Raw genomic sequence first — 24821 nt, forward strand, 5'->3', positions numbered from 1 at the left:
TATTTCCAATGTCCCTCCATGTTGATGCAGACATCGCTGCACTGAAGGAATGAAAGGCCCCATTTCCTGACTGAAAATTACAGAAAATGTGAGCAATTTATGCTACGCCTCTTTTAACAGAGAAGTCTTCCTACGTCAGGAAGCCTGCCAGTGTCTAGATGTCCTACCAGGGAGAATATTTCCGTTAGGCGTGGTGGTTGAAAATCGTTGGCCTGATAGGAACTGCAGGAGAGATATAGAGTTGCGAAGAGATAACATACAGACGAAGTTCAAGGCTCTTTCCATGGAACTTTTGCCAACGGCTATTTTAGGTCATTTTTATGGTAAATACCCAACTTGTTTTTTTAATTATATCACCAACTGGTTTCAGGACCTACGTTTTGAAGCTTCATGTTTGGTATTTTCACCATCTTGGATTTTTGGAGCCAGAAGTGAACATATTTGTAGGAGAAGTCAGAGCTAACCCCTCTAACATCTTAAAAGGACTCTAGTTTAAGACTCATGGCGCTTCATTTATTAACTGCATTTCACTTTGTAAATATAATTTTTTGTCAATTGTTCATTTCTATCAACTTTGCATCACAGTCTTGAACATTTTGATCAATTATGCAATCTTTGTTTTTTTATCTTTTTTGTGTTTTTATGAATGATTATAGTAATTTAATAGGGGAGGTATATCCATAAGCCATTTTTGGCTTCTAAGCTGGATATAAAGATGGATATATATGTAAATTATATTATGTCAGCAAATTCTGTACATGTGTTAAAATTATCTGTATGACTAATTTTTACAAAATAGTAATAGTATGTTATTAACATATATACACAGGCACACACACATATCTGCAATATCTATATGATTCAGTTTTATATGTTATTATAGGTTGCAATCATATATGTTAATAAGACAGTTAATTTATAAATTCACATTTATGACAACATACATACAAAAAATCTACACACCTGTTTTTCTTATTAAAGTTTTTTTTTTTTTAACAAAACACATTTATTCTTGTCCAGCAAAATACAAATGACAAAATACTCAAAATATGTTGTTTTTTTTTCATACTTTTAATTAAAATACTGCACATCTCTGGTGTCAAGAAAAGGAACATAAATATTAAGCTTTAGACCAGTCTACAGTAATCTTATCATTATAACTTTTCTTAAACCAGTTAACATCAGTTCCTCAGAAACCCTGCTGTACTGTGGAGGAAACATGCAAACAGAGTTCGCTCGCACATATAAGATAAGATTGACTTTAAACAGCTGGCAGATGTTAAATATGTGCAGAAAAAAATGAGGTCAGGTGGTTTATTTCAGGTTTAACAGAGGACTGAAACACTGAATGTGTAAAGGGTTAAATGCAGCTCTGCTGATCTTCATCAAAGTTCTTCCTCTGCATGACCTTGTAGATATGTGCGCTTCACATTATGTTCTAATTTTTACTAAAAACAGAGATAAGTGAGTCAGGTTTTTCTCCTTTTTTCTGTACCATTTTCTCACTTTCATTAATCAAAGACAAGATTAAAAAAAGAAAATATTAAAAACCAAATAGTGACTAGTGCGATTACCAAACCACAACAGCCTTAAATATATAAAATACATATGCAATAAATAAATACAATTCTTAATTATAAAATGATGATATTTACACCCGGGTGTTCATTCCTGGGTGTCCTATCAACATGACAACAGGAATGGCTCTGTTTAGCTTTTCTGCTGTACACAGTGTGCATTCAGTATTTTTTATACATTCGAAAAGCTAAAAAAAATTGAGTCAACTTTAAGCCTAAACATAAAAAGCCAACATTGACTTACATGGGACTCACACTGCAGTCTCCTGTGTGAAAATCCTGTGCTTAACCCACTAACCCACCTCACTTTACTGCCTCCATGTGCTGTGTCTGCTTTTCCTTTACCTCACCTGACTTTCTGGCAGTGGTTTGAGAGTTTGTATGCTTCTACAAAGACAACAGTGATGGCCGGAGACAGCATGTTTTCTAGTTGGCTGTCCCATTCTTTTTCAAATGTGGCACAAACACTTGGACTCAACACTGAAATTATTCAATTCTGGTGGTCAAAGTTTATTGTGACCTCATTTGTTTGATTCTCGTTAATTCTGTGTGTCAGAATCACTGAAGGCATTTCCTTCAAGTTTGACAAACATTGTAGTGGGCTTAAATGCTGAACTGATTAGATTTTGGTGGTCAAAGGTCAAGGTCACTATGACCTTGTGTCCATCTCATTCCCATGAATGTGATATCTCAAGAAGACCTTGCGTTGATTTCCTCAAATTTGGCTCAAGCGTCCGCTTGGACTAAAGGATAAGCCGATTGTAATCTAGTGTTCAAATGTCAAGGTCACTGTGGCAGGATCCGCGTCATACTTGTGAGCGTAATATTTCAAGAAGGCCTCAAGGGAATGTCTCCAAATTTGGCACAAATGTCCACTAAATGAACTGATGAGAATTTGGTGAGCAAAAGTCTCTGTGAATTCGTTTGTCTCATTCTTGTGAACGCAAGTTCTCAGGAAAACCTTGATGGCATTTCTTCAAATTGAGCACAGATGTCCATTTGGACTCAAAAATGAACTGATCAGAATTTGGCGTTTAAAGCTTAAGGTGACTGTGGCCTTGTATCTGTGTCATTCTTGTGAACTCGTCTAAAAAACACCTTGGGGGTATTTCCTCAAATGTGGGACAAACGTCCACTTGGACTCAATAAATAAAGGATTTAGAATTTGGTGGACAAAGATCAAGTCACTGTAACCTCGCAAAACATTGGACGTAATGGAAAACCAATGTTACCAATGTTTTTGGACGTAACTCAAGAATTTATACGCTAAGCATGAACATTGACCCAAATGTCTAATAGAATAAAATGATGAAGTGATGATATTTTGATATACAAAAAGTCAAAGGTCATCTTCACTTTGACCTCAATATGTTCTACAAAAATACTTTTCTATCCATCATTCGATGCTATAACTCAGGAGCAGAAGGAGACATTTGGCCAGATACAGGGGGATGTAACTGACTTCAGTGGTTTGTAGAGGCATAAAACTGCAAGGCCGTTTTTCTAGTTTCATGTAAATTTACCACTCTGATCTTGGAAAACGTCTGAGATCAGATCCTAACAACTTCCGCCCTTGGTGAGTCAACATGATGAGTTCTAGCTAATCACAGCCCGCAGTAGGAACCATAACAACTTGTGGCAGGGTAAACCAAGTAGTGAGTGTCCTCACCCGAATGCCCAGACACTCAGCAAAAGCATGTAGGCATGAGCCAGGGATGACAGTCTGCAACAACGCTGTATCATCCGTAAGGTATTGATGTTTTGTACCAGGAGGAAATCCCGCGGATATCAGTGTGAGTAGCTAGTAGAGTCAACCTGATATCACACAATCGGATGATGATGAATATGGATAAAATATCTGTCAGTACACCATCTGGTCTGCACATGTTGAAAATCAAAAAGCATTCCAAGAAGACAGGCCTGAAGCTCCTTATGTGACAAACAAAACATCTGTTTCTTCTTTAAAACTTGGTTTAGACGATAGTCTGGACTCTCCCTGCTGGTACTGAGGGCATGTGGTACCTCAGATGCTTCCAGAAGTTTCTATTTGAGTGCAGTTTTAAGAGTTTGTGGGTTTCTTGAGAGGGTTTCTTCCACTTTAGAGCTCCTTGTTTCCTCTTGATATAACGCAAAGACTCTGAGAGGCAGCTGTAATCCAGCGGACCATCTGGGAAAATACCACACAATGTTTATTTAGCAGTCCTTCACAATAATGAGTTAAACTTTTTGGTTGAGTTAAACTTTTCAGAGCTCTTGGCTCTTACAGTTTCAGTGCTTTTCTCGACTAATTGTCGTGTGACCAGCCAAGAAGTTTGGAACCACGGCAGTCCAGAGTGGCTCATTACACGGTAGGAAACAAAACAAAGACAAAAATCTGTTTGATGATTTTTTTGACTTTGGGCTTGGACTTGATTATTGTGTGTCGGGCCACATACAGTATATTAAAAAAAAAAAAAAAAAACAGTCCCCTGTCCCTGCAGAGCCTGAGTCCGTCTCAGTTTACATCCCTGCAGCCGTTTACAGGTTTTCTCGTCCCCGTTCTCACGGTGTGTCGGTGTTGAACGGTGGGTTACTGCAGCCGCTTGCCGTATGTGTGCATACATCGCAAACATTGCTCATGTTGTTTTGTTCATGTTTTCTCCATTTTGTCCCCAAAATGCAACAGCAGCAAGTATTTCGTGGTCACTATCCTCATTCGTACTTCAAGACGTTACGTATTATATTCAGCAGGGGTGCTCAGCAGCTCACCTGATAAAGCGAGTGCACCACGTACAAAGGCTATGTCACTGCCCAAGATGTTTTCATCCAAAGAAGTTACACATTACAATTTTGTGAGTGGATTTTTGTGTCTAAATTGTATGTTTTAGGTATCCTTATGTGCTTTTCCTTTTTGCTCCAGGCTGCTGCTACCGTGATGCCAACAAAGGGACATGGTATGATGATGCTGCTTGTGGTTATGTTTAGGCAACAACAGCGCATGGCAACCAACATCAGGACGTCAACAAATGCACATGCTGGCACGGATGGTAACATGTACATACAAACATCACACTCACAAGGGAAATGAACACTGGACTCCTGTGTGAAAGTCCAGTTTAACGAGTTCAGAATGAGGACGCGCTGCATTGCCCCAGCGAACGCTGATTTGATTATAACCTGCAGGCCTTTGCTGCATGTCATCCCCTCTTTCTCCTCTCCCTTTCCTGAAATTTCTGTCCTATCAAATGAAGGTAGAAAGCCCCAAAAAATATACATAATCAGCTACAAAATAAGCCCAAAAAGCTGGAACCCAGAGCAAAAGTACAGAGAGTTATGGAGCTATGGAGATGATACACAGATTTTTTAAACGCAGACCGGTGTTGTATCGACATGTGTTTACCATGTTGCATAGTGTTTATCCCCTGTTAATGTGTAGCTCCCGCCTCGGTGGTTAGGTTTTGAAAGGATCACAAGTGCACGAGGACTAGGTGAGTTTTAAAAATTCAATAAAACAAAATATAAAGGGTTTGAACCAAATGCTCCAGAGGAGTAGAGGAAAGATCTGTTGTGTAGTGCCTTTTGTTCGCCATAGTTTGGGTGCACTGATTTAAGTTGTAGTGTTAAAATGTAGTATGGCTTTTGCCCCAGTTTAAACAATATAAAATATGATAAATATAAAATATATACATGTAAAATTTCATAAAAAGAGCAGGAGTGGGGAGGTAGAACAGGGAATTTTCAAAATATAAGATTCAGTTTATAAAAAATAAATTAAAAATATCTAAAATATATCATAAAAGATGTAAAAACTGAAAATAGAAGCATGTACGTGCTTCGAGTAAAAATAAGTGCTAAAATAATAAATTAATCAATGCTCTGAACAGGGCGAGGAGATCAATTCCACTCTAATGTTTGTCTGGTAAATAAAAGTCCGTCTCACCGATTTCCACCAGAATCACTCTGGGTTCTTTCTGGGTCAAAGCGTCATACAGGCCAACTTTCTGCTCGTACCACAGATGGTCTTGGTTGTCAGACAACACCGCTTCCTCTGTTTTGCCATCATTGGAGGATTTAATTTCAGATGATAGGATGAGTATCAGCCTGCGGCACTGACGCACTGTAGCAGCGATAGCATCATGCACAGCTAAAAGAGAAAAACAAAGGAAACGAAATGAGCCAAACATGGAAAGAACTTGTTTTTTTTGACTTTGTCCAATGACAGTTTTAAAAGGCTTCTAAAAAAATACAGTCAGTTTCCTAATTTCAGCTGTTTTCCAAATCATTATCCTTTTGAGCCAGTATAGATATCAAACATCTTTTTAGTTTATTCTTTTATGTTAAAAGGCCATTTAGTCAAAGCGGTGCCTTTTCCGCCCCCAATACCTGTGGTATCATTAGACGTTGCCCTTTTTTGAGAAAAAAAAATATAGAAAAAAAATTGTTTTTAAAAATCACCAAAAAAATAAAAAAGTTGAAAGGAAAAAGTAATCAACAAAAGTGTCTAAAAATCACCAAAAATATTAATGGGAAAAACATCATCAAAAATTTTAAAAGAAAAAAAAATCACAAAAAAATTCTAAAAATCACCAAAAATTTGCAAGAAAAAAAAAATCCATAAACAAAAACAAAACATGCAGCCTGATTGGAAGGTATAATTTCTGAGATTAACTATTTCACATTTCGAATCAGCAAAAATGAGAGTTAACAGATACAGTGCTGAATTAAGGATTTATTTTATTTTATTTCTAAGTTTCATTTTGCAAATTTAAAACCTGTAAATAGCTTTGATTTGGTGGAATGGCTGATCAGTTCACTCAAAATACATTGAGACATTTTATCTTTTGTGGCCTGTGGAATAACCTGATGGACAGGGACATTGTTTCCAGAGAGACAAGCCTACCTGTCCCCATGCATTTATGTTTTTGCAGTCAGTGGCTGTTGCTCACCTTCTCCAGGGCAGTCGTCTCGTCCTCTGATATACAGGGAGTAGCCATCTTTTTTCTCCAGCTCATCAGGCAGAATCTGCAGGGCGAACCTCTGCGTCTCAGATGAACTCAGGCCGTCCGGATGCAGGAAGCTCACGTAGGCATCGTAGAGTTTCCCATCAGGAGCTGTAGAGAGGACAGGACTGTCTCCATAAACCTTCAGACGAGCTGAGGATCCCATCATTGCATTTTTCAACAGATTTTTCAAACCTTTTTTGAAGTTGATTCACTTTGAATTTTTAAATCGTTTAAAACCCAAGAAAATTGGTTTGATTTCTTTCAAAAGCATTGGGAGAAGGCCAAAACATTTGCAAAAAATTAAACTAAAGTAGAAAAAAAATCAAAAACAAGCAAGAAAATGAGCTTTAAAGTGATACTGAGAATGGACAGGATTTATTTATATATATATATATATATATATATATATATATATATATATATATATATATATTTCTCATGATTTTGAAAAAAAATTCCCTTAAGGCGTTCATAAGATACTGCGTTCACAAGAATGTGCCGGACGGATGGACGGACAACCCAAAAACACCAAGCGTCCGACCTCAGCTATCACCAGTGAAGAGGCATAAAAACAAACACACAAGACAAAGAAAAAAAAGTTTTTCTTTTTTCTGTCACATAATTTTAAATATAAAGTCGTTAAATATTAAAATATATGGTAGTTGTCTGGAAATATCCCTTATTTCTTGAATCAGTTTCTAATAATCCTCCCCTGTTTTTTAAAACTAATTTTAGGTCAATTTCTTGTCACTTTTTACTCAATGCTTGCAATTTATGGTACATTTCTTGCCCAGTTTTTTAAAAGTTCAAATAGCTTGTGAAAAGTGTCTGAATACAACACAAGAAACTGTTATCAATTTAGCTTTCATCATTTATTGCCGTCATAAGATTTTTGTTTATTCAGTAATGCTGGCATCTATGACTGTTTCTTTTATCCTCGATAACGGGCAACAGTCCGCCTACCATCATGTTTTGATGTTTTATTGTTTTGTAAAAAAAAAAAAAATCGTGTTCCTGTTAGTTCCAGTCAGAAGATTCCAAATTACTCCATACAAATAAAACAATTACCTTTTTGTTTGGAAAAAAAAATGCCTCAGCAGCTTCCTGTGAGCCAACACCAGCTCTACTTTGAAGAAGAGGACGGACGCAGCCAGCGCCAGAACAGCCAGCGAGGCAGCGAGGCAGAGAGCCACGCTGGTGTAGACAGCACTGCGGTCGGCTGGAGGGACGGGGAAGTAAACAAAATTAATCATTCGGTTGGAAATCACACACAGACAGAATAAACAAGAAGTCTGGGAAGACTTTTAGGGACGGTCCGTTCCAGGAAACCTTTCCGGGAAACTAGGGAGTGTATTTGTATGTTTCATAGTTCAGACAGATAGGCAATTTGTTATTTTATCATTTATTTATTTCATTTATTTCTTTAACAGAAAAGAGGAAATTACCTTCTTGAAGCCACACCACGCCGACTGCTTGTCCAACTGAGTTGGACACATAACAATGAATGGGGACGTTCAGGAACCGTTGACGGACTTTAGAGATGGAGAGAATGGACAGACCGTACACTTTGCCTCTGTCGTGAGTACTAAAAGAGACAGGAGCAGTCAAACAGGTTAATTTTGTCCTCATGCTTTTCTTTAATGCTTTTCGTCAATGGTTCTGCAGTTTGTTAAAAAGTATTTCGCTTCTCTAGAGTTGTTGAATGCCTCCCGTTTGTTTTTTTTGTTTAAAAAACATATATTAAGTGATGATTTACAGACTTTTTCCACTGGCTGGCAAATGCAGCATGTTTGTCATAAACTGCACAACTTCAACCTCCTCTTGAAATGTCTCTCTTCTTTAGCTGCGTGTCTTTGTGCAGGCTGAGTCAACATAACATGGAAAAGAAACTCACTATTTCCAGGAGTCGCTGAGTTCCTCGTCATCTTCCGTGTCGACCCCGTCGACAGTCCAATAGATGGAAGTCAGCTTGTTCTCACTGAAGCCCACATAGGCGAAACACTTTAGCTGCACTGTCGAACCTGGCAAACCGTAAACAACACAAACATCTGTCACTCTACACATCCTGGTGTGTTGGTGAAATTGTCACTGTGAGGTGAAAAGCTCTAAATCTTCACTAGATGGGTTTGCATTAACCCTCAAATTGTGCAAATTGAAATTGAGAATATACATTATGCCCAATGGAAACACACACATGCTTTCATAGGTCACATGATGCGATGGATATGCTGTTGTTGGTATGAACTGGCTCCCTCATGGTGCAGAAGGCGCTGCAGATGCTGTTATTGCATCCCATAACTCTTCAAAAGTCCCAACAGGTCATCTGGAAGTTTTGAGTCATCAGTTCCTCCGTAAAATCCCAAACAATCGCCTTCCAAACTCCTACATACGTGACCACTCTAATGTAAAAGAGGCACGCCTTTCCATAAACGCTGAAATAATACGCCTACTTTCCCCTTGACTGGAAATAATGAAGGCTTTTGTGGTGGCTGCAATAAAAAATAAACACTGCGTAACAACACTTAATGGAAATGCGGTCGTCTCAGAATGTTATCGACATTTCGATATTTATTGCATGACTTTTGGGCAAATCTGTGATGGAAACTGGCCAACTGCAATCAATCTGATCTGGTGGCGAGTAGGCGGTCGTTCAGTGTGGCCGAGGACACGTTAGTGTACAGACTGCTGTTTTTGATTGAGACAGTATGTGACAGACCACCTCCAAATGTGGTATAACGTCTCCTGCAGACTGTGAGATTTCTGCAGTCTTATAAGTTTAGTGCAGCTACACTGTGTGAGATGGATCTTAATAAACTCGGCTGTGACAGTTTGATGTATGCTGACTGTACGGTGACCTTATGAATCGCAGGCTACGACCTACGTAACGTACAGTACTTTAGATATCATGTTTAAGGAATGAGTAAGCGGAAGGTGTGCAGATAAAAAATGAGGAGGCTGAAGGAAACAAAAAAGAGCAGCGGAGTGACTTTTATTTGGATTTCATTATTTTAAGAAATCAAGTGAAATTATTCAAAACTGCCTTTAGAAAAATACTCATGATTTAGTCAAGAATATTGACGAGGATTTCTTTGAAGTAAATAAACAGTCACTCATATTTATATTAAACAATTTTACCCGATAATTATGTTTCCTGAGGGACCATAGCATGGTTTTTACAGCGTACAGTTTGCGTGTGTCACCATGACAGCAGTTAAAACCTGAGAGCGGTACTTACCCTCTTCAACAACGACCACTTCATTTTGAGGGAACACCACCTCAGGCTCTGTAACAAATGTATCTGCAGGCACAAGACACTAAATCAATAATCACTGAAACAGAAAATAATACAGTTTAAAAGTGTTTACTGAAAGTTTGCTGAAGGGAAAACCAGATAATAAAAGATGATGTGTGTGTGAATGTTACAGTCGCTGTGGGAATGGCCCGCAGGTAAATCAGAGAAAACAAAGTGGGAGTGAGTGTTACTTCTTCACTTTCACAACCCACAGCTTCCCTGCTGACTTCTCCATAACCCTAAAATAACTTTTACTATCCAGTGCTTGTCTTTCAGATAAATGGCAGCTAATTTTCATAGAAACTAAAGATGTCTCTTGATTTAAAAAAAGGCATTTAGTGATGTCATATTAGGACAATTTGACTCAAAATCAAATGAGTTTAACTTCTTTTGCAAACCCCCCCGGGGGGGAAAAGCAGAGAGCAAGTTAGCAGGAGATGTCCCACAAAATGCAAGAAATTAGAAACAGGTGAAAAGAAAAAGACCTGAAAATATTTTTTTTATTTCCTCTTTTGATAAAATAAAAAAAATATTTTCAGGTCTTTTTCTTTTCACCTGTTTCTAATTTCTTGCATTTTGTGGGACATCTCCTGCTAACTTGCTCTCTGCTTTTCCCCCCCGGGGGGGTTTGCAAAAGAAGTTAAACTCATTTGCTGGGGTTTCAAAGGGTCAGTCGCAGAATTTCTAATAATCACAACTAATTGCATTTTTTAATCACGTTTTCAATCTCTTTTTTAGCATTTATTAAATCCATATTGACAAGGTAAAGCGATTCTTGCCAAATTGTCTTGATTAGGAAACAAATGACAGCATAAAACTGCATAAAGTGGGTATATCTGTAGAGAGGAGACTCTGAGGTCAGAGGTCAAGGGACTCCTGTGAAACGGCCTTGCTGTTCATTCATTGCTAAAATGTATCCCAAATTTAGAGCTTTATTTGACACCTTCCTGATAAGCAACATGGCTGGAACCACAGGATTCCTCAGGCCTTCTAGTTTTTTATGATACCAGAGTCATCAGCTTTAAAAGTCGCTGCAGCCTCTTACAGACAGAAATATAGTCCACGTACTATTTTTGATAGTCAGGCGGGTGCTGCGTGCAGCGGTGTACTTCTTCCCGTCCAAGATGATGTCCACCAGGCAGGTGTACGTCCCAGCGTCCCGCTCTGAGGCTGGAGCAAATCTCATCAAACCACTCTCATCCACAGAGATGCGCTCCTCCGCCTGCTTCATCGGCCGGCAGTCCTTCACACAACAACACAGACACAATTATTTTACAGCGTGGTGATAAAAACGAATTTTACTTCAGTTGAGTTTATTTGAATGCTAATATCATAAAATAATGCTTAATTAATAGGGCTGTCAAACAATTTTTTTAAATATAATTAAAACTTTAATAATTGAGCTGTGTGCTTCACATTAGGCTTCTTACTAAAGACCAACAAAATTAAAATCAAATGATATTAAAAGCAAAATTAAATGAGGTAAAACTCAACCCAATTGCCAAAATAAATGCACAATAATATCGGCACGTGATGACACTTATTTATGCAACTCTAGTAAAAATGGTTAAAATTTTCCGTGTTTAAAATAATAAATAAAATAGAAGTACAAATATTAAAAATATTTTTAAAAAATAATTCTGTAGCCTAATTTTTCCACATGTTCCTGATGTGAACAGCAGGAGGCAGTGTTGCATTTATTAAGCTAGAAATCACAAAACTTGAATCTGCTTTCAACCATAAATGAGGAATAAATGTGAAAATGAATGATATTAACCAGCCTGGATCTGCACTTTCTATTTCTTTACTGACGCAGATTTTTTCTTGTAATGAACTGGGAGCTAAAAAAAAAAAAAGAAGCAAGAAGACAAAAGAGAAATATTATATGTATGGCTGGAGTTGTGTTTACCTTCATCCATGTTATGTTCCTTTTGTTTTCCAGGTTTAAGATCTCTGACTGTTTACAAGGAAGCTCTTGATTGGCTCCCTTGGTGAGGGTTTTGGTCTCAGGTGGATCAGGACATTCTCCTCTGGACACCGACACCCCAAACGTGACCCTCGATGGTCCTGTCGTACCTCTAAAGAAGAGATACATGTATGACATTTGAGTCTCTTTAATCCTTTAAAAACTTGGAGCAGCATCACTTTTTCTGCTGTTTTCAGATGCCTTACACAAATATTTAAACGTTTTGAACCCTGAGCAAATGTGTGTGTTTTTTTCCAAAGACATGGGGAAAAAAGGCAATGGGCAACCTGGTACAAAATGTTCCACAAATTGCAAGAAATGAGTAGTGTATGTATTTTTTTAAAGGGAAAAACTGTATTTATTATTATCATAATTACATATTTAAAAATATGGTACAGAATAATTAGAATTATTAGAATTTTTGATCATTTTTCCAAGTATTTATCGCCTTTTATTATTTATTTATTTGTTTGTTTATTTATTTATTTTTACAAAGCTCCAAGTTTCTTTTCTTGTATTTTTTTAACCTTTTTTTTTTTTTTTTTTTAATCATTTTTGGGTCATTTCTTCTCTGGGGGGATTATTAGATATAATCAAAATGAGAATGATAAAAATGAAAAACGAAAAAAAAATATTTAAAATTAAGTTACAGAAAAGAACATATTACATTTCTGTCTTAAGGTCATTTTCTTGTTTGTTTGTTTTTCTTCGTTCACTTTTCTTTCTTTCTTTCTTGGGCAATTTCCTTGTACTTTTTACCTTTTACTTGCTATTTTTTTGGGCCATTTCTCCTTTTATTGCTCATTGCATTCTCTTCATGTTTTTTAGAGAAATCAAGCACATTTGCTCAAGTTTCAAAGGTTTAAAAACTGCCAACGAAATATCAAAAACACCCCTCTGCACTTCACAAAGCATTTTTGTTGGCGCAGTCAGGATCACTTTCTGTACCTTGTCTCGCAGGTGTAGGATCCATTATGAGACACCTGCACAGGTAGAAACCACAGTAAGCTGTCCCTGACCTCCACTCCGGTGGGCAGGCTCTGGTTGTGGGTCCCCTCGCTGCTCCAGGTCACGTTGGCGTCAGCAGACAGACACCTCAGCACGAAGAGACGTCCAACACTCACACGGTAGGTGTCTGTCTCCCCACTGTGGTCTGAATGAGACGGTGCAAAACAAATCCAGTCAGAGGCAAAAACTTCAACATCAGGACACAGTATGTGGAAGACACGAGGACATGGCATTTTTGGGTAAAAAGGGAGGAGCGGTGCAGTGTTCTCTGGCGCAATTGAATATTTTGCATGAATGAAAAGGATAAAACAACCTTTAATATGATTTTGAAACATTCATTCATTTATTTGTTCTGTCGAGGTGATTTTGGATGCCAGCAGCACCACAGTGAAGTCGCTTTTTAGTATCAGACACTGTAAAATCTGATGAGTTGATTTTAGTTTAAAGAGATTGCCTTGAAAAATGTAAGTAAATATAACTATTAGTCTTCATTTATGTTTACTTTATATCTAATAGTACATTTAATGAGGACTTAGGTATATTAAGTTAATTTTGTGAATTGTTGCAACTTAAAAATTTTAATTAACCATTATGTTATGTTGTGGGTCAGTTTGACCCATTTTAAAATGTGGAAGTATGAAACTTCGTCTACTGGACTTAATTGTAATCGACTTCTAAAATGAAAATGGTTTTTAATTCAGAGGTACTGATTGGGTCAAATTGACATGGCAGGGAAACAGGGGTCAGAAGTGTCAAATTTAGACAATTTCTTTCTTTGCAGATATGAGACATAAGTTCCTATCCCAAAGAAAGAAAACGTTTAAAAACGTAGAATAAAATTTTGAAAAAAACAACAGTTATGTAAAACTATATTTTCTATCTTGGTAATTGCAATTTCCATTGAAAAAAAAAGACTTAAGTTAAAACTTTTTGAAGAGAATTTAAACTTTTTGCTGAACTTTCAGTATCAAAGGTTTAAATATTTGTAAAAGGTGTCTGAATGCAGCACCCCAAAAAGATGTACATCCAGATTTTAAAGGGTTAATAAAAATGCATGGGCAAAAAATGACATTATGAAAGAAATTTGCTGACGTGTTCTATTTTAAACTAATAATCAGCTGCATTAGGTGGAATAACAACAACAACTATTATTGTTATTATTATTATTATTATTATTATTATTGTAGTAATGATAATAACAATAATTCTGCTGACCACTGAGCTTCAAAACTGGATACAGCGACAGAGTTCATTCAGTCTTGAGGAGGAACTTGTTCATTTGTGTTTGGTGTTTTGTTTTTTGTTTTTTTTTTCATTTAAAAATGAATCATTATGTAGGCTACAGAGGGAATTTGAGGCCTTTTATGATGTTAAAAAAAAAAAATTGACACAGGAAATGAAGCATCCAACTGCCAAAATCTCAGAATGACTGTTACTAGTGATGCCAACATTCACAACCCACACTTAAAAAATCTGTCTGCAGTGAAATGACTGTTCAGTAGCACAATCACTGTAGATCTGTTTTTAGCCACATTTTCAAAAGAAAAAAGGTGTGCAGCCACAGAAACATTCATCCAGATTCATTCAAACGTGTCTCAGGCTTATTCTGAGACAATTTGAAAGGTAATGTGTAACTAACAAACATGAATATGGGTTATAACAAAAGCTTAAAGTGCACATTACATTTATTCTTTAGAACTACATTAGCATTCAAAATGAAAAAAAGAAAAAAGAGAGTAAAATGCAGCAAAGATGAGATGAGATTACTTGTATAAAACAGTTTAAAGAAATTTAGTGTTCCATACTATTCCTTGTGTAAATAAATCTGATCTTAAATTCATTCATTCATTCATATTTGGTTTATTTGCTCATCAGTGTATAATTTCCAAAACAATAACAAAAAACAATTATACACTTTTTTTTTCTCATAACACTCCACGAACAAAAGAAGAAAATCTTATAATACCTGCCCCTTTCTTACTAATAACAGATGCTGCTGTAAATACAGGAAGAAATGGCCAAACTTTCTTTATTTACCATTCATTTTCACAAATCATATTCAATTTAGCAATCAGTTAATGTCATCTCAAAATTACTGTTGCTCAAAAAGTTCATAATGTCCAATAATTTTTTCTTTATACCTCATTTTAAATTGAATGATACTTGAGCTATCCAGAGAAAAAAAAAAGTATTACATTTTTGTAAAAACACATTGTATTACTTCCAGAAATAAAACTTGGTACTGAATTGCAGTGAAGCCCTCTCCGCCACTTGGTGGCACTACTGAGCACATATTGTAATGCTGCATTCAATGAAAATCGGCACTTTGTGAATTTAGGCCTGCTGTCGTTACAACTTTATCTTGAATAAACTGGTAACAAATATGAGATATTAGATTTAGTTCATAGTGGCACTTTTTGTAGTACTTTCACTTTCAATCTAGAATTACATTTCATAGCTTTCATACGTTTCCCAGATCTCGTATTTTGTGTCGTTTTAACTAGTAACCTGAACTGATGTCGGATTTTCCTATTTATAGTTTCACGTGAACGCACCGTGACCCAGATTCAGAATGGCGCGCTAACGTCGCGGTGGATGTCACGAGCAGAGCGGAAAATGGTGAAAGATAAACAGCTACAGAGCTGGAAAAAAGATTCAAATGTACAAAAACGACTGTAACATTTCGGTAATAGAAAGTACAGTCTAAGGACGTGTTTCGAGGACATTTCCGACCACGAAAACAGCGAAGTTAGCTTCGCGGAACAGGACGCTGGAGCAGATACGGAGGCTAGCTAGCAAACATCTGCGGGCTGAAGTAGCAGTGATCAGTGTTTCCATGTGAACGCTCATTTTTAACTTTAGGGATAAAAATAATGCCAGGAGGAGCCCTGCGACTCAGCACACTGTGGATACAAACATGAGGTATGACGGCTGAAAGTTTTATGGTTAGCTTGTTTGTTTGTTTACTAATATATGGTTACAGGCTGCAGGACCTGCAGGGTGTGTGCATGGATGTATTAAGGGTGTGTGCATGGATGTATTAAGGGTGTGTGTATGGATGCATTAAGGGTGTGTGCATGGATGCATTAAGGGTGTGTGCATGGATGTATCATGGGTGTGTGCATGGATGTATTAAGGGTGTGTGCATGGATGTATTAAGGGTGTGTGCATGGATGTATTAAGGGTGTGTGTATGGATGCATTAAGGGTGTGTGCATGGATGTATTAAGGGTGTGTGCATGTGTGACTTACAGGTAGGTTAATCAAATGCAAAAGTTATTTTAAAAGATATTAAGATAATATTTTTTTAGCTGCATTCAGACGCCTTTTACAAGCATTTAAACGTATGAAACTTGTTTGATTTCACTGGAAAGCATGGGGAAAAGTTGGCAACTTTGCAAAAAAAGTCCTGTTAACTAAAGAAAATAAATTAAAAATAAAACGCTTGGAGAAATGACCTGAAATTTAGCTGGGGGTGATTATTAGATATTTTCACAAAAAATTAAAAAATGCCCAGAAAATATAAAATTTATAATCATACTCTATATCTAAAATAATGTTACAAGATGATAAAATTATTTTTTTTCTCTCTCTTAGCATTTTTTTTTGTTTTACTTTTTGAATTAATTGCTTTATTATTATTATTATTGCTTATTGTCAGGTTAATATCTTGTATTTTGATATTGAATTTTTTGTCCATTCCTTCTCAAGATGCTTATTGTCTTCTCCCCATGCTTAAAAAAAGCAGAGCCAATCTGTTCAGGTTTCAAAGGGTTAACTGTACTGTTTGTGTTGATAAACTCAAAGTGGTTTGACTTGAGTAGGATCCAATCTTATATGCACTTTTTGTGCAAAATTTGTGCTTTGATTGCAGGAAATTAACACCAGTGGTGGATGAAGAACCTGAAGGCCATATGTGAGTAAAAGTACAGATTTCTTCCCAGAAAATGGTTTTAGTAGAATTTAAAGTCGCCTATTAGAAGACTTGAGTAAAAATCTTAAAGCATCTGATGTTTACTGTACTTAAATATCAAAAGTAATTTTATAATATTAAATGAACTTGAGTACACTGTAAATAATTTCACTGTAAAATAACAGTAAAGAGCAGCACAGACGGCTGCAATATACTGTAATTTTACAGTATTCATACTGTGAAATGACTTTATGACATATTATTGTAAAACAGAAATGGGTTATATTTCTGTATTTCTACAATACTGGCAGAACAAATGGCAGCAGTATACTGTTACTTTATATTATGCATACTGTTTAAGGATTTCATAGTCTATAACTGTTAAAAAACAAACAATTTAACACAATTTAAAAGATTTAAGGAACAAAATCCAGTTTTTCCCTCTCCCTCATTCGGCCATCTGTCCCTTCACTCTTCTCCAATTTTGTAGTAAATAACAAGAATGCTCAGAGGAATTATAGTTGAGTTAAAGTAAAAGTTGAGAGAAATATATGAAATCTCCAGTAAAATACAGACGCTCTTAAAACATACTGTCACTGTACACCACGACGCACGAGGTACCAGACGAATACTAATAACATGTCCAAGTAGCTAAGTTGCTTCACTCGCCAACCAAAAACACAGTAGCAATCTATTGAGTGTCTGGTAATTTTTTTTAACAACTAGGCATGTCAGCAGGTGGATGAAAATGTTCATTGCCAACCCTGTTTAGTTGTTGATGTCATCCTTCCTGTCTTTTGGTTTAGTCATCAGTTTAGTGCGTGTTGTTTTGTATCCATAACAACATCATGTACTTAAACTTGAAAAAGTATGCAGTACCTTTTTTAATTTTGTGTTGTGTTTCTGGCATTTTCTTTTCATTCACAAGTTTTTTTTTTAATTTGACTTAATTAAAGAATTGCACTGGTTTAGACATCAGAGAATCCTTTATGCTGTAAAAATACCAAAAGACATCTGACTGATATTGATAGTTGTGATGTGATGTTTGCTACGTGATTCGGATGAAAGAAAATGACTTGAAGGTGACAGCGCAGTTCAGGTGTGACAGGTTTTACAGAGGTGGCAGACTGATGGTTTTGGCCTGGAAATCCCAGTATTTTGTCATGTACAGATGCACAGCATGGTGAGTGACTGTTTCTGCTTTGTTTCCCTGCAGCTGATTACATGTACTGAGTAAATCCTGTATTTACACATAGAGGCGCTTATGAGTTCATCGAGTGAGAGGTTACCGCCGTATGTGTATTCCTGCATTTGACATCTGATATTTATGTGTTAGCAAACCAAGTACTTTTGTATATGGTCTACTAGTATTTGAGGACTACAGGCTGCAGTGTGTCGTTGGTGTTACACAGAATATCCAGCTCTGGATTAGGGTTTGACCGATTTATATTTGTCAGGGTCGATACAGATTATTGTTAGTTAATGAGACGGATAACTGATATTTGGAACCGAAATGCATTTACAATAAAAATGAAAATCTTTCTGTCCATATTTTGAATTCTGAGTATAACAAACTCCAGAATCTTTATTTAAATGCCTCAAGCAATTTTTTTTTAATAAAGTCAAGTGAAATGTTAAATAAAAATGAATAAATAAAAATAGCTCCCTGAGGTTTTACAAAGTAAAAGTTCCTCAAGTGCTGACACTTTGCTTTTTTTTATTAATTAATTTTATCAGCGATTATTAAAATGAAATGCAGATTAAGATAATTTGCAAAATGCCGAATATCTGCCCCAATAATTGGCTGATAATCTGTCGACCCGTACTCTGGATATCAGGAAAGTTTGTGTTTCGCTGCATGTTTGTGCTTCACAGATCTGTGTGAAATCAGCCTTTTTCACAAATTGACATTGTTGACATGAAAAAATCCTGTTGCGTGCAGTAAAATGTTTATGCTGCTGAAGAAGTTTTTAAGGGAAAATCTTATTGTCTTTCACCTTTTAAAGAACTTTAGCCTTCCGTGTAAAGGTTGCTTTTATGTATAACTTCACATTGCGTGAACCATTTCCTTTGTAATGCAATGCTGACGTCTTAAATCTAAGGGACTTTCTGGAGACTCAACTGTACCTATTTGACCTATTTAATAAACAGAGGAGGCAGATAGAAAGAACCTACTGACCCCACAAACCTTTGCACCCTAATGTCTGTAAAAAGTCATTTTATGGCTGCAGATGAATGTAGTGCAGGAGCTTTCGCTGATTTTAACTGCTCAGTAAGCCAGACGTCTAACCTTTACGCTGGGGAGGGGCAGCACCACCTGTTGATAGCTGATGTCAGTGGCGGGGGTGAGCCACTGGTTTTCTCAGCAGCACACTGTCATATCAGTGTAGCTGTCATTTTGCCAGAGACATGTAGCATTACTAAACTTTCCACATAAAAACATGAGTGACTGGACGAGGCTCAGCAGGAGCGAAAGACGCTTAACAACAGGCTGCAGATGAAAGAGTAACAAACGGCAGGTGTAACCAAATGCGTATTTTATAATTATTAGTAAGAACTTGGGCATATCCATTAGGGTTGGGAGTGACTTCTGGTTTTGTCAGTCCGGTGTACGAACTTAAACTGGTTTGATTTATGCAAACTGGCCAAGCCGGCATTTGTCATTATTTTATGTTTTATGGCAGTTTTAAAAGTAGCTTTCAACATAGGGCTGGGTCATACAGTTTTGAAATAATATCACAATATTTTTAGGTTATATTGCAATACACAATATATATCTCGATATTTTGAAATCTCCTCTAAACTACTGTAAACTACTAAAATACAAAATTATTAAATGAACCACAGTTACGATTAAGTTAAAGTAGCTACCGCCATAAAATAAAGTTACACAAACTACTGTTATAATAAAGTTAAGTGAAATACTGTTATAATGTTATATATTTATTTATTAAATTTACTGAAGTAGGACAACGCACATCAGTCAACATATCAGCAACATATCAGCACATCAATGTAAATATGCCAGAATTATCACAATAGCTAAATTTAATTCGTAGTCCTAAGGCAGGTATCACAAAGATCATAAAACAGAAGACAAATTCACAATTACATCCAGCTGACCAGAAGACAAAACACAGAAAACATCACACTTTACAGACAAATGGACACATTTTGCACATTACAACTAATAGATCCACAGACATTATCAAACATGGTTAAGAAGTAGGATTTCCCATCAGCCCCCGGGTACGGGCATCAGAGGAGGAGACATATTATGAATGAGTACATGACTGGTTTGTCTTTAACCAGTGTTTGAGTTTATATACAATGTTAAATAAAGTATAGAGTTAAAGTACTGTAATGAAGTTAAAGTATTATAATTAAATTAATCAAAGTGGAGCTCAAGGTTCTTTTATTTTGAAGGAGCTTGCTCGTCTTGAGCTGAAGTGTTGATGTTTTTGTTGTGGACTTGAAGCCTTTAATCAACAGTTGGATGTTAGTGTTAGCAGGAAGTTAAATTGTAACTGTGGTTTGAGGATTTATTCACTGTAAGCTGGAAACATATCGCAAAGATTTTCCAGTCGTACTGGTGCTTTGTGTAGTCACGGTCTGGAGCGCTGCAAAAGCCCTGATTTGTGTGTGTGTCTGTGAGAGGCAGAGAGACGTAGGTAAGAGAGGGAAAACTGAAATGCTGATGTCAGTGTTTTGTGCTGAATCCCCACGTTTGTTTGTTTTGTGCGTTGTGTAGACGCCCCCAGCCATAGACGATTAGACGATATATTTCATCATATCGCACAGCCCCAACAACCGTTAGTAAGTATTTCATACAGCCCCACTTCAAAAACTTTATGAAATATCTTTTGCCTAACATAACAATCATCTGTTATGGAAAATGTATGCTAAAGAGCAGGTAATGTTTTCTGGATTTCATTGTTGCACCGCAAGTCCTGCGCTGTAACTTTCAGTTTATTTTTTATTATATGTGGGATAAATATGTCGCTGTTCTATGAACTTTACATCTACCTTCTACTTATCTACGTTTCAGGTAAATGGTTATGATATAAATGTAATTCTGTCTTTACCCAACATGGGTTCAAACATTTTGTTTTTGTTCTCACAATCCATGAAAGCCATGTTAACTCTCAAATGTGGAGTAACATTGAAAATGAAAATGCTGAAACCGAAGAGTCAGCAAATGATTCAAAACGTCTGTTACACAATTTCCATGTAACACATTTCCCAGCTGATTTAGAAATGATTTCTAGCAGCTGAAGCCTCTTAGTCTGTGAAGAATAAAAGAGAATTGAAAAAAACAAAACGAAATACTCACTGTGTGCCACTGTGAATCCCAGAGACAGCAACGCAGCCAACAACACGACCCAGCGTGCCGCTCTCATCGTCCTTGTTTGTGGGAGAAGACAGGTTACGTTCCATTAAATTCCCTCGTGTTTTTTCAGACATGGCTCATGTTCTTAGCCACCCTGACTCTCTGCAATAAGTAAAGTTTCTTGACACATTTCCTGGCACGTCTCAGACTAGAACAGCTTCCAATAAGGGAAGTGAGAGAGGTGCAGTTCACAATGCTGACATAAGAAAGGCAGGGCCAAAACACTCCCAGTAAAGCCCCAGGAAGTTCCACTGATTGGTGTTTGCTTAGAAAAGGTCAAAGATTGAAAGGAGCTCTCCCTCTCTGTCCACCTCCCTCTCTCCCTATATTTATCTCTGTTTCTTTGTCTATATAATGAGCAGATTTAACTGTCATTTATTATAGTACTTTCATTCTGAATTTGCAGTATAGTTTCATTATAATACTGCTTTTGTGGCTGTGAGTTTTTTTTCAGATATTCTTTTATTTATTGTGTTCTGGAGCAAATTACAATCATATTACTGTAGTAAGTCATTTTGGATTTTTGAACTCTGCGTAAAGGCAGGTTTTTAAAACGTCCTAAAATGTGGTCAGTTTTTATAAATATTAGACCCTTAAAAGTCATTTTAAGTCTAAAATGATCTATAAATATGAATTTGTGAGGTTGAAATATCTAAAAACGAGGGATGCATGGTACTTTTTTTTTCTCCAACATGCCGGTTTAGATTAACCGATTAACAATACCGATATTGATATAGCCACTTTTTTCCCGACCTAATTTTAGTGATCATCAAGTCTCCTCTGTAGTGGAATTAACATCATTATATTTATATGCATCCTCTTATGATGATGGCCCAGCAGCACATACATACAAAAATACAGTGTTTTTCAGTGTATGTAATATTAATTCATTAAGAATAAAATAATGAAAACACCTCAACTGAGGGTTGATGTGTTGAGCACGTTCACTTCACTGTCAGTAAGAAAAAAAAAAATCACTTTATGATATTGTCAGAAATCAGCATGTTGGCTTATTCTGATATTTCATTTTAAAGCCGTTTATCTGTCTTTTAATTTCCTCAAAATGAGTTAAGCTCTGGCGTTATGTTTGCGCTTATTTGTTGGCAAAATTTAGATTAACCAAACTCAATTTATTAACCGTTTGACTACATGAAACCATCTCATACACAATACAACTATTGCACTTCTGTGAATGCTTGAATAAAAACAGACGTGATTTATTAGAAAAAGCCTCTTAAATTTAGTTAGTTAAAAGCATAAATTAATATCTGGTATCTATGGACACAGAATTGGAATATATTGATTTGAACATCCTTTTGCATATGAGCAGATATGCTCTCATAGTTTGAGGTTTTTCACCAAGATAAAAAAGATAATATCTTGTTTCATATCGCAATATTGAGATAATATTAAGATATTGCTCATTCCTGCTTTGGGTTTTAATCAAATAGATGTTGAGAATGATTACAGCAATATTATTTCAGTGGATTTAAAAACTGTTGATCATAAATACCGTTTTAAGTACCAAAAGTAACTACTCAAATATAATGACATAATAAGTGATTCAATTTAGGAAAAATATTTAAAATATTTGAGTCAATATGAAATCAGTTTTATAGACACCGACATCATGAATGGAGAGAATATATTGTGAATATGTAATAACAAACTCTAACTGTAAATTTGATTGATAACAGTGACTTACCAGGCTGAGTGCTGACAGACAGACAGCTGCTTGTTCCTTGAACTCATCTGAAGAAGTGCTGGGTTTTCCGTCCTGCTATCTTCACAGCAGCTCTCACTGTTCCTTTAACTGCATGAAATTTCCACTCAACTGAAAAAAAATACCACTGGTTTTGCATGTAGGTGCCTCGCAATGATTCATCCTCTCTTAATAGAGCTGCAGTTAAATATAGGCCAGCAAACCTCAATTGCTGCTGTATATCGTCTCAATGCAATAGACTTTTAACTATTTGAAACACAATGAAATGAAATGCTTTCCAAAGTATGATTTATTAGTTCATTGTGAAAAATAAGAAAAGTAAAGTACTTTGCAAAATTTCTATTTATTGACAGAACAGTGAAGCCCTGATGGCAGTTCACATTCAGTGCACATTTTTGCAGACTGCTAACAACATTTTAACACTTTGTGGTGCTTTGTTGTATGAAATGTGCCGTAAAAATAACATTTAATAAAAATAAATACATTTTTCATAAACAATTTCCTAAACTTAATGGCCAGGACAAATTTTGGCATTGTATGTTACATTTGCACTTTATTATGTAGGAGGTACATGTAAACTTTCTGTTTGTACAACACTGTGGTTAACGGGTGGTTTAGACATAACAACCACTTAGTTATGGTTAGTACCAATCACAGCTGGAAGAGCAGTGGTGTCTCAATAAAAAAACAACTGCTTTTGGGGGCACAATCCCTGCCGAAAAAAAAACAATTTCTCGCAGTTTTTTGGCCAATATCCTGGCAGAAAACACAGCAACACTCACGTTTGGTGCCTAAAAAGCTGCTGGAAACACTGTGACTAGGTAAATCACAACTGGTTTAGTTTTTCTTGTATTGAACAGTGATCTGTAGCTTGGCAGGCGTCCACCTCCAGATGACAAAGTCAGCTCATATACTACGCTGCTTTAGAAACATTATGATACGTATGAAACGTGCAAGTGTAACATTTGTGGTTTGCAGAAACGTATGGTGACTTCTCTTTATCGTGCCTTATCTGTCGTTCAATAATGGTAAATAAATGGCAGTTCATGAAATGCAAAGCTCACACTTTGCGCCGTGATTTCTCATGACACAGTAGGCTTTTTTTTTTGTATTTACACCTTCCATCTTACATATGTATAATTTACACATTTTATTCGATCAGTCCATCTTTGACAACATTATTCTTTCTACTCTTAAGTCTCCACCTGCCTGGAAATGTCAACAGTTCATATTCTGATGCAGGCAAACTCGAATAGTCCAATCACTGTCATGATCTGCTGACGTCGAGTCTTTGAACAAAGCATTTTCAAGCTTTTGGCATCACTTATATACTGTACATGCATGGTGCATTTATGGAGCTTTTGCCATCAGTTGTGTGCTGAGGGTCACTTTTCACGCGGCTGTGTTGTAACCCTGCATGCGTTCCTCACAACTTCTGATAGATTACAGTATTTATGTGTGTGTGAGGATTCACCACCACACACATCTGTATTGGAAACCAGCGGCTCTACGGTTCATAAGCTCATGAATTTAGCAGGGAAATCTTCTCGGGGTACATCGCCCTCTTGCCCTTCACCGGCATACGATATCTAATCTCCTTCCAAAACTTGGAGGAGGGGGAGAGAGATGGTGACAGCTGTGTGTCCTGTCCACCTTTCTCCTCGTCCTCGCTCCTCCTCGTGCATGTCCTCCACCTTCGCTCCGTCCTCAGGCTCTTCCACCAACACGCGGCGCCCAGCTTCTTCCTCAGGTGACGCACTGACTCTGGGAAGAGAGCCAGCTGAGCGGGGCTGATCTCTTCCATCTCAACCAGAATCACCTGTAAAACAGCTCGAATTAGAATCAAGATGCCTTTTTAAACGTGAGCAAGAAACTTATACTAAGTTTAAAGTATTTCACTGACTTACAGATGCCCTCTGAACAAACCTAGGATGTCTCTGCAGTAGGATCATGCTAGTACTTTTGAAATTG

General features: G+C 36.7%; 2 protein-coding genes and 1 long non-coding RNA gene across 6 annotated transcripts in view; 1 reads left to right on the forward strand and 2 right to left on the reverse strand.

Moving 5' to 3' along the window:
- Positions 1-1057: 1057 nt before the first annotated feature.
- Positions 1058-22866, reverse strand: LOC121949002 (interleukin-1 receptor type 1-like). Its single transcript, XM_042494588.1, is given in 13 exon segments — positions 1058-3744; positions 5497-5700; positions 6503-6667; positions 7628-7643; positions 7645-7778; positions 8005-8144; positions 8454-8580; positions 9795-9857; positions 10920-11094; positions 11761-11929; positions 12766-12970; positions 21071-21141; positions 22833-22866. Coding segments are annotated over 12 exon segments (1659 nt in total). The 5' UTR covers positions 21138-21141; positions 22833-22866; the 3' UTR covers positions 1058-3550.
- LOC121949006 overlaps positions 12877-24821 on the forward strand; it is a 64629-nt gene continuing 52684 nt past the window's right edge. Inside the window, exons 1-2 of one of the 2 annotated variants that reach the window (XR_006106204.1) lie at positions 12877-12944; positions 16699-16740. This is a non-coding gene — a long non-coding RNA (uncharacterized LOC121949006). Of the gene's footprint in view, positions 12945-15447; positions 15748-16698; positions 16741-24821 lie in introns of those variants that run through there. The other variant, XR_006106205.1, reaches the window with a different exon arrangement.
- The window catches only part of zmp:0000000936 (interleukin-1 receptor type 1), a 29547-nt gene continuing 27847 nt past the window's right edge, over positions 23122-24821 (reverse strand). For all 3 annotated transcript variants that reach the window (XM_042494586.1, XM_042494584.1, XM_042494585.1), the window contains exon 12: positions 23122-24669. In XM_042494586.1, the coding sequence (XP_042350520.1) occupies positions 24373-24669 (297 nt within the window). In that variant the 3' untranslated portion in view covers positions 23122-24372. The remainder of the gene's footprint in view (positions 24670-24821) is intronic.

The sequence above is a fragment of the Plectropomus leopardus genome, chromosome 10 (genome assembly GCF_008729295.1).
Source record: "Plectropomus leopardus isolate mb chromosome 10, YSFRI_Pleo_2.0, whole genome shotgun sequence".
Classification (NCBI taxonomy): Eukaryota; Metazoa; Chordata; class Actinopteri; order Perciformes; family Serranidae; genus Plectropomus; species Plectropomus leopardus.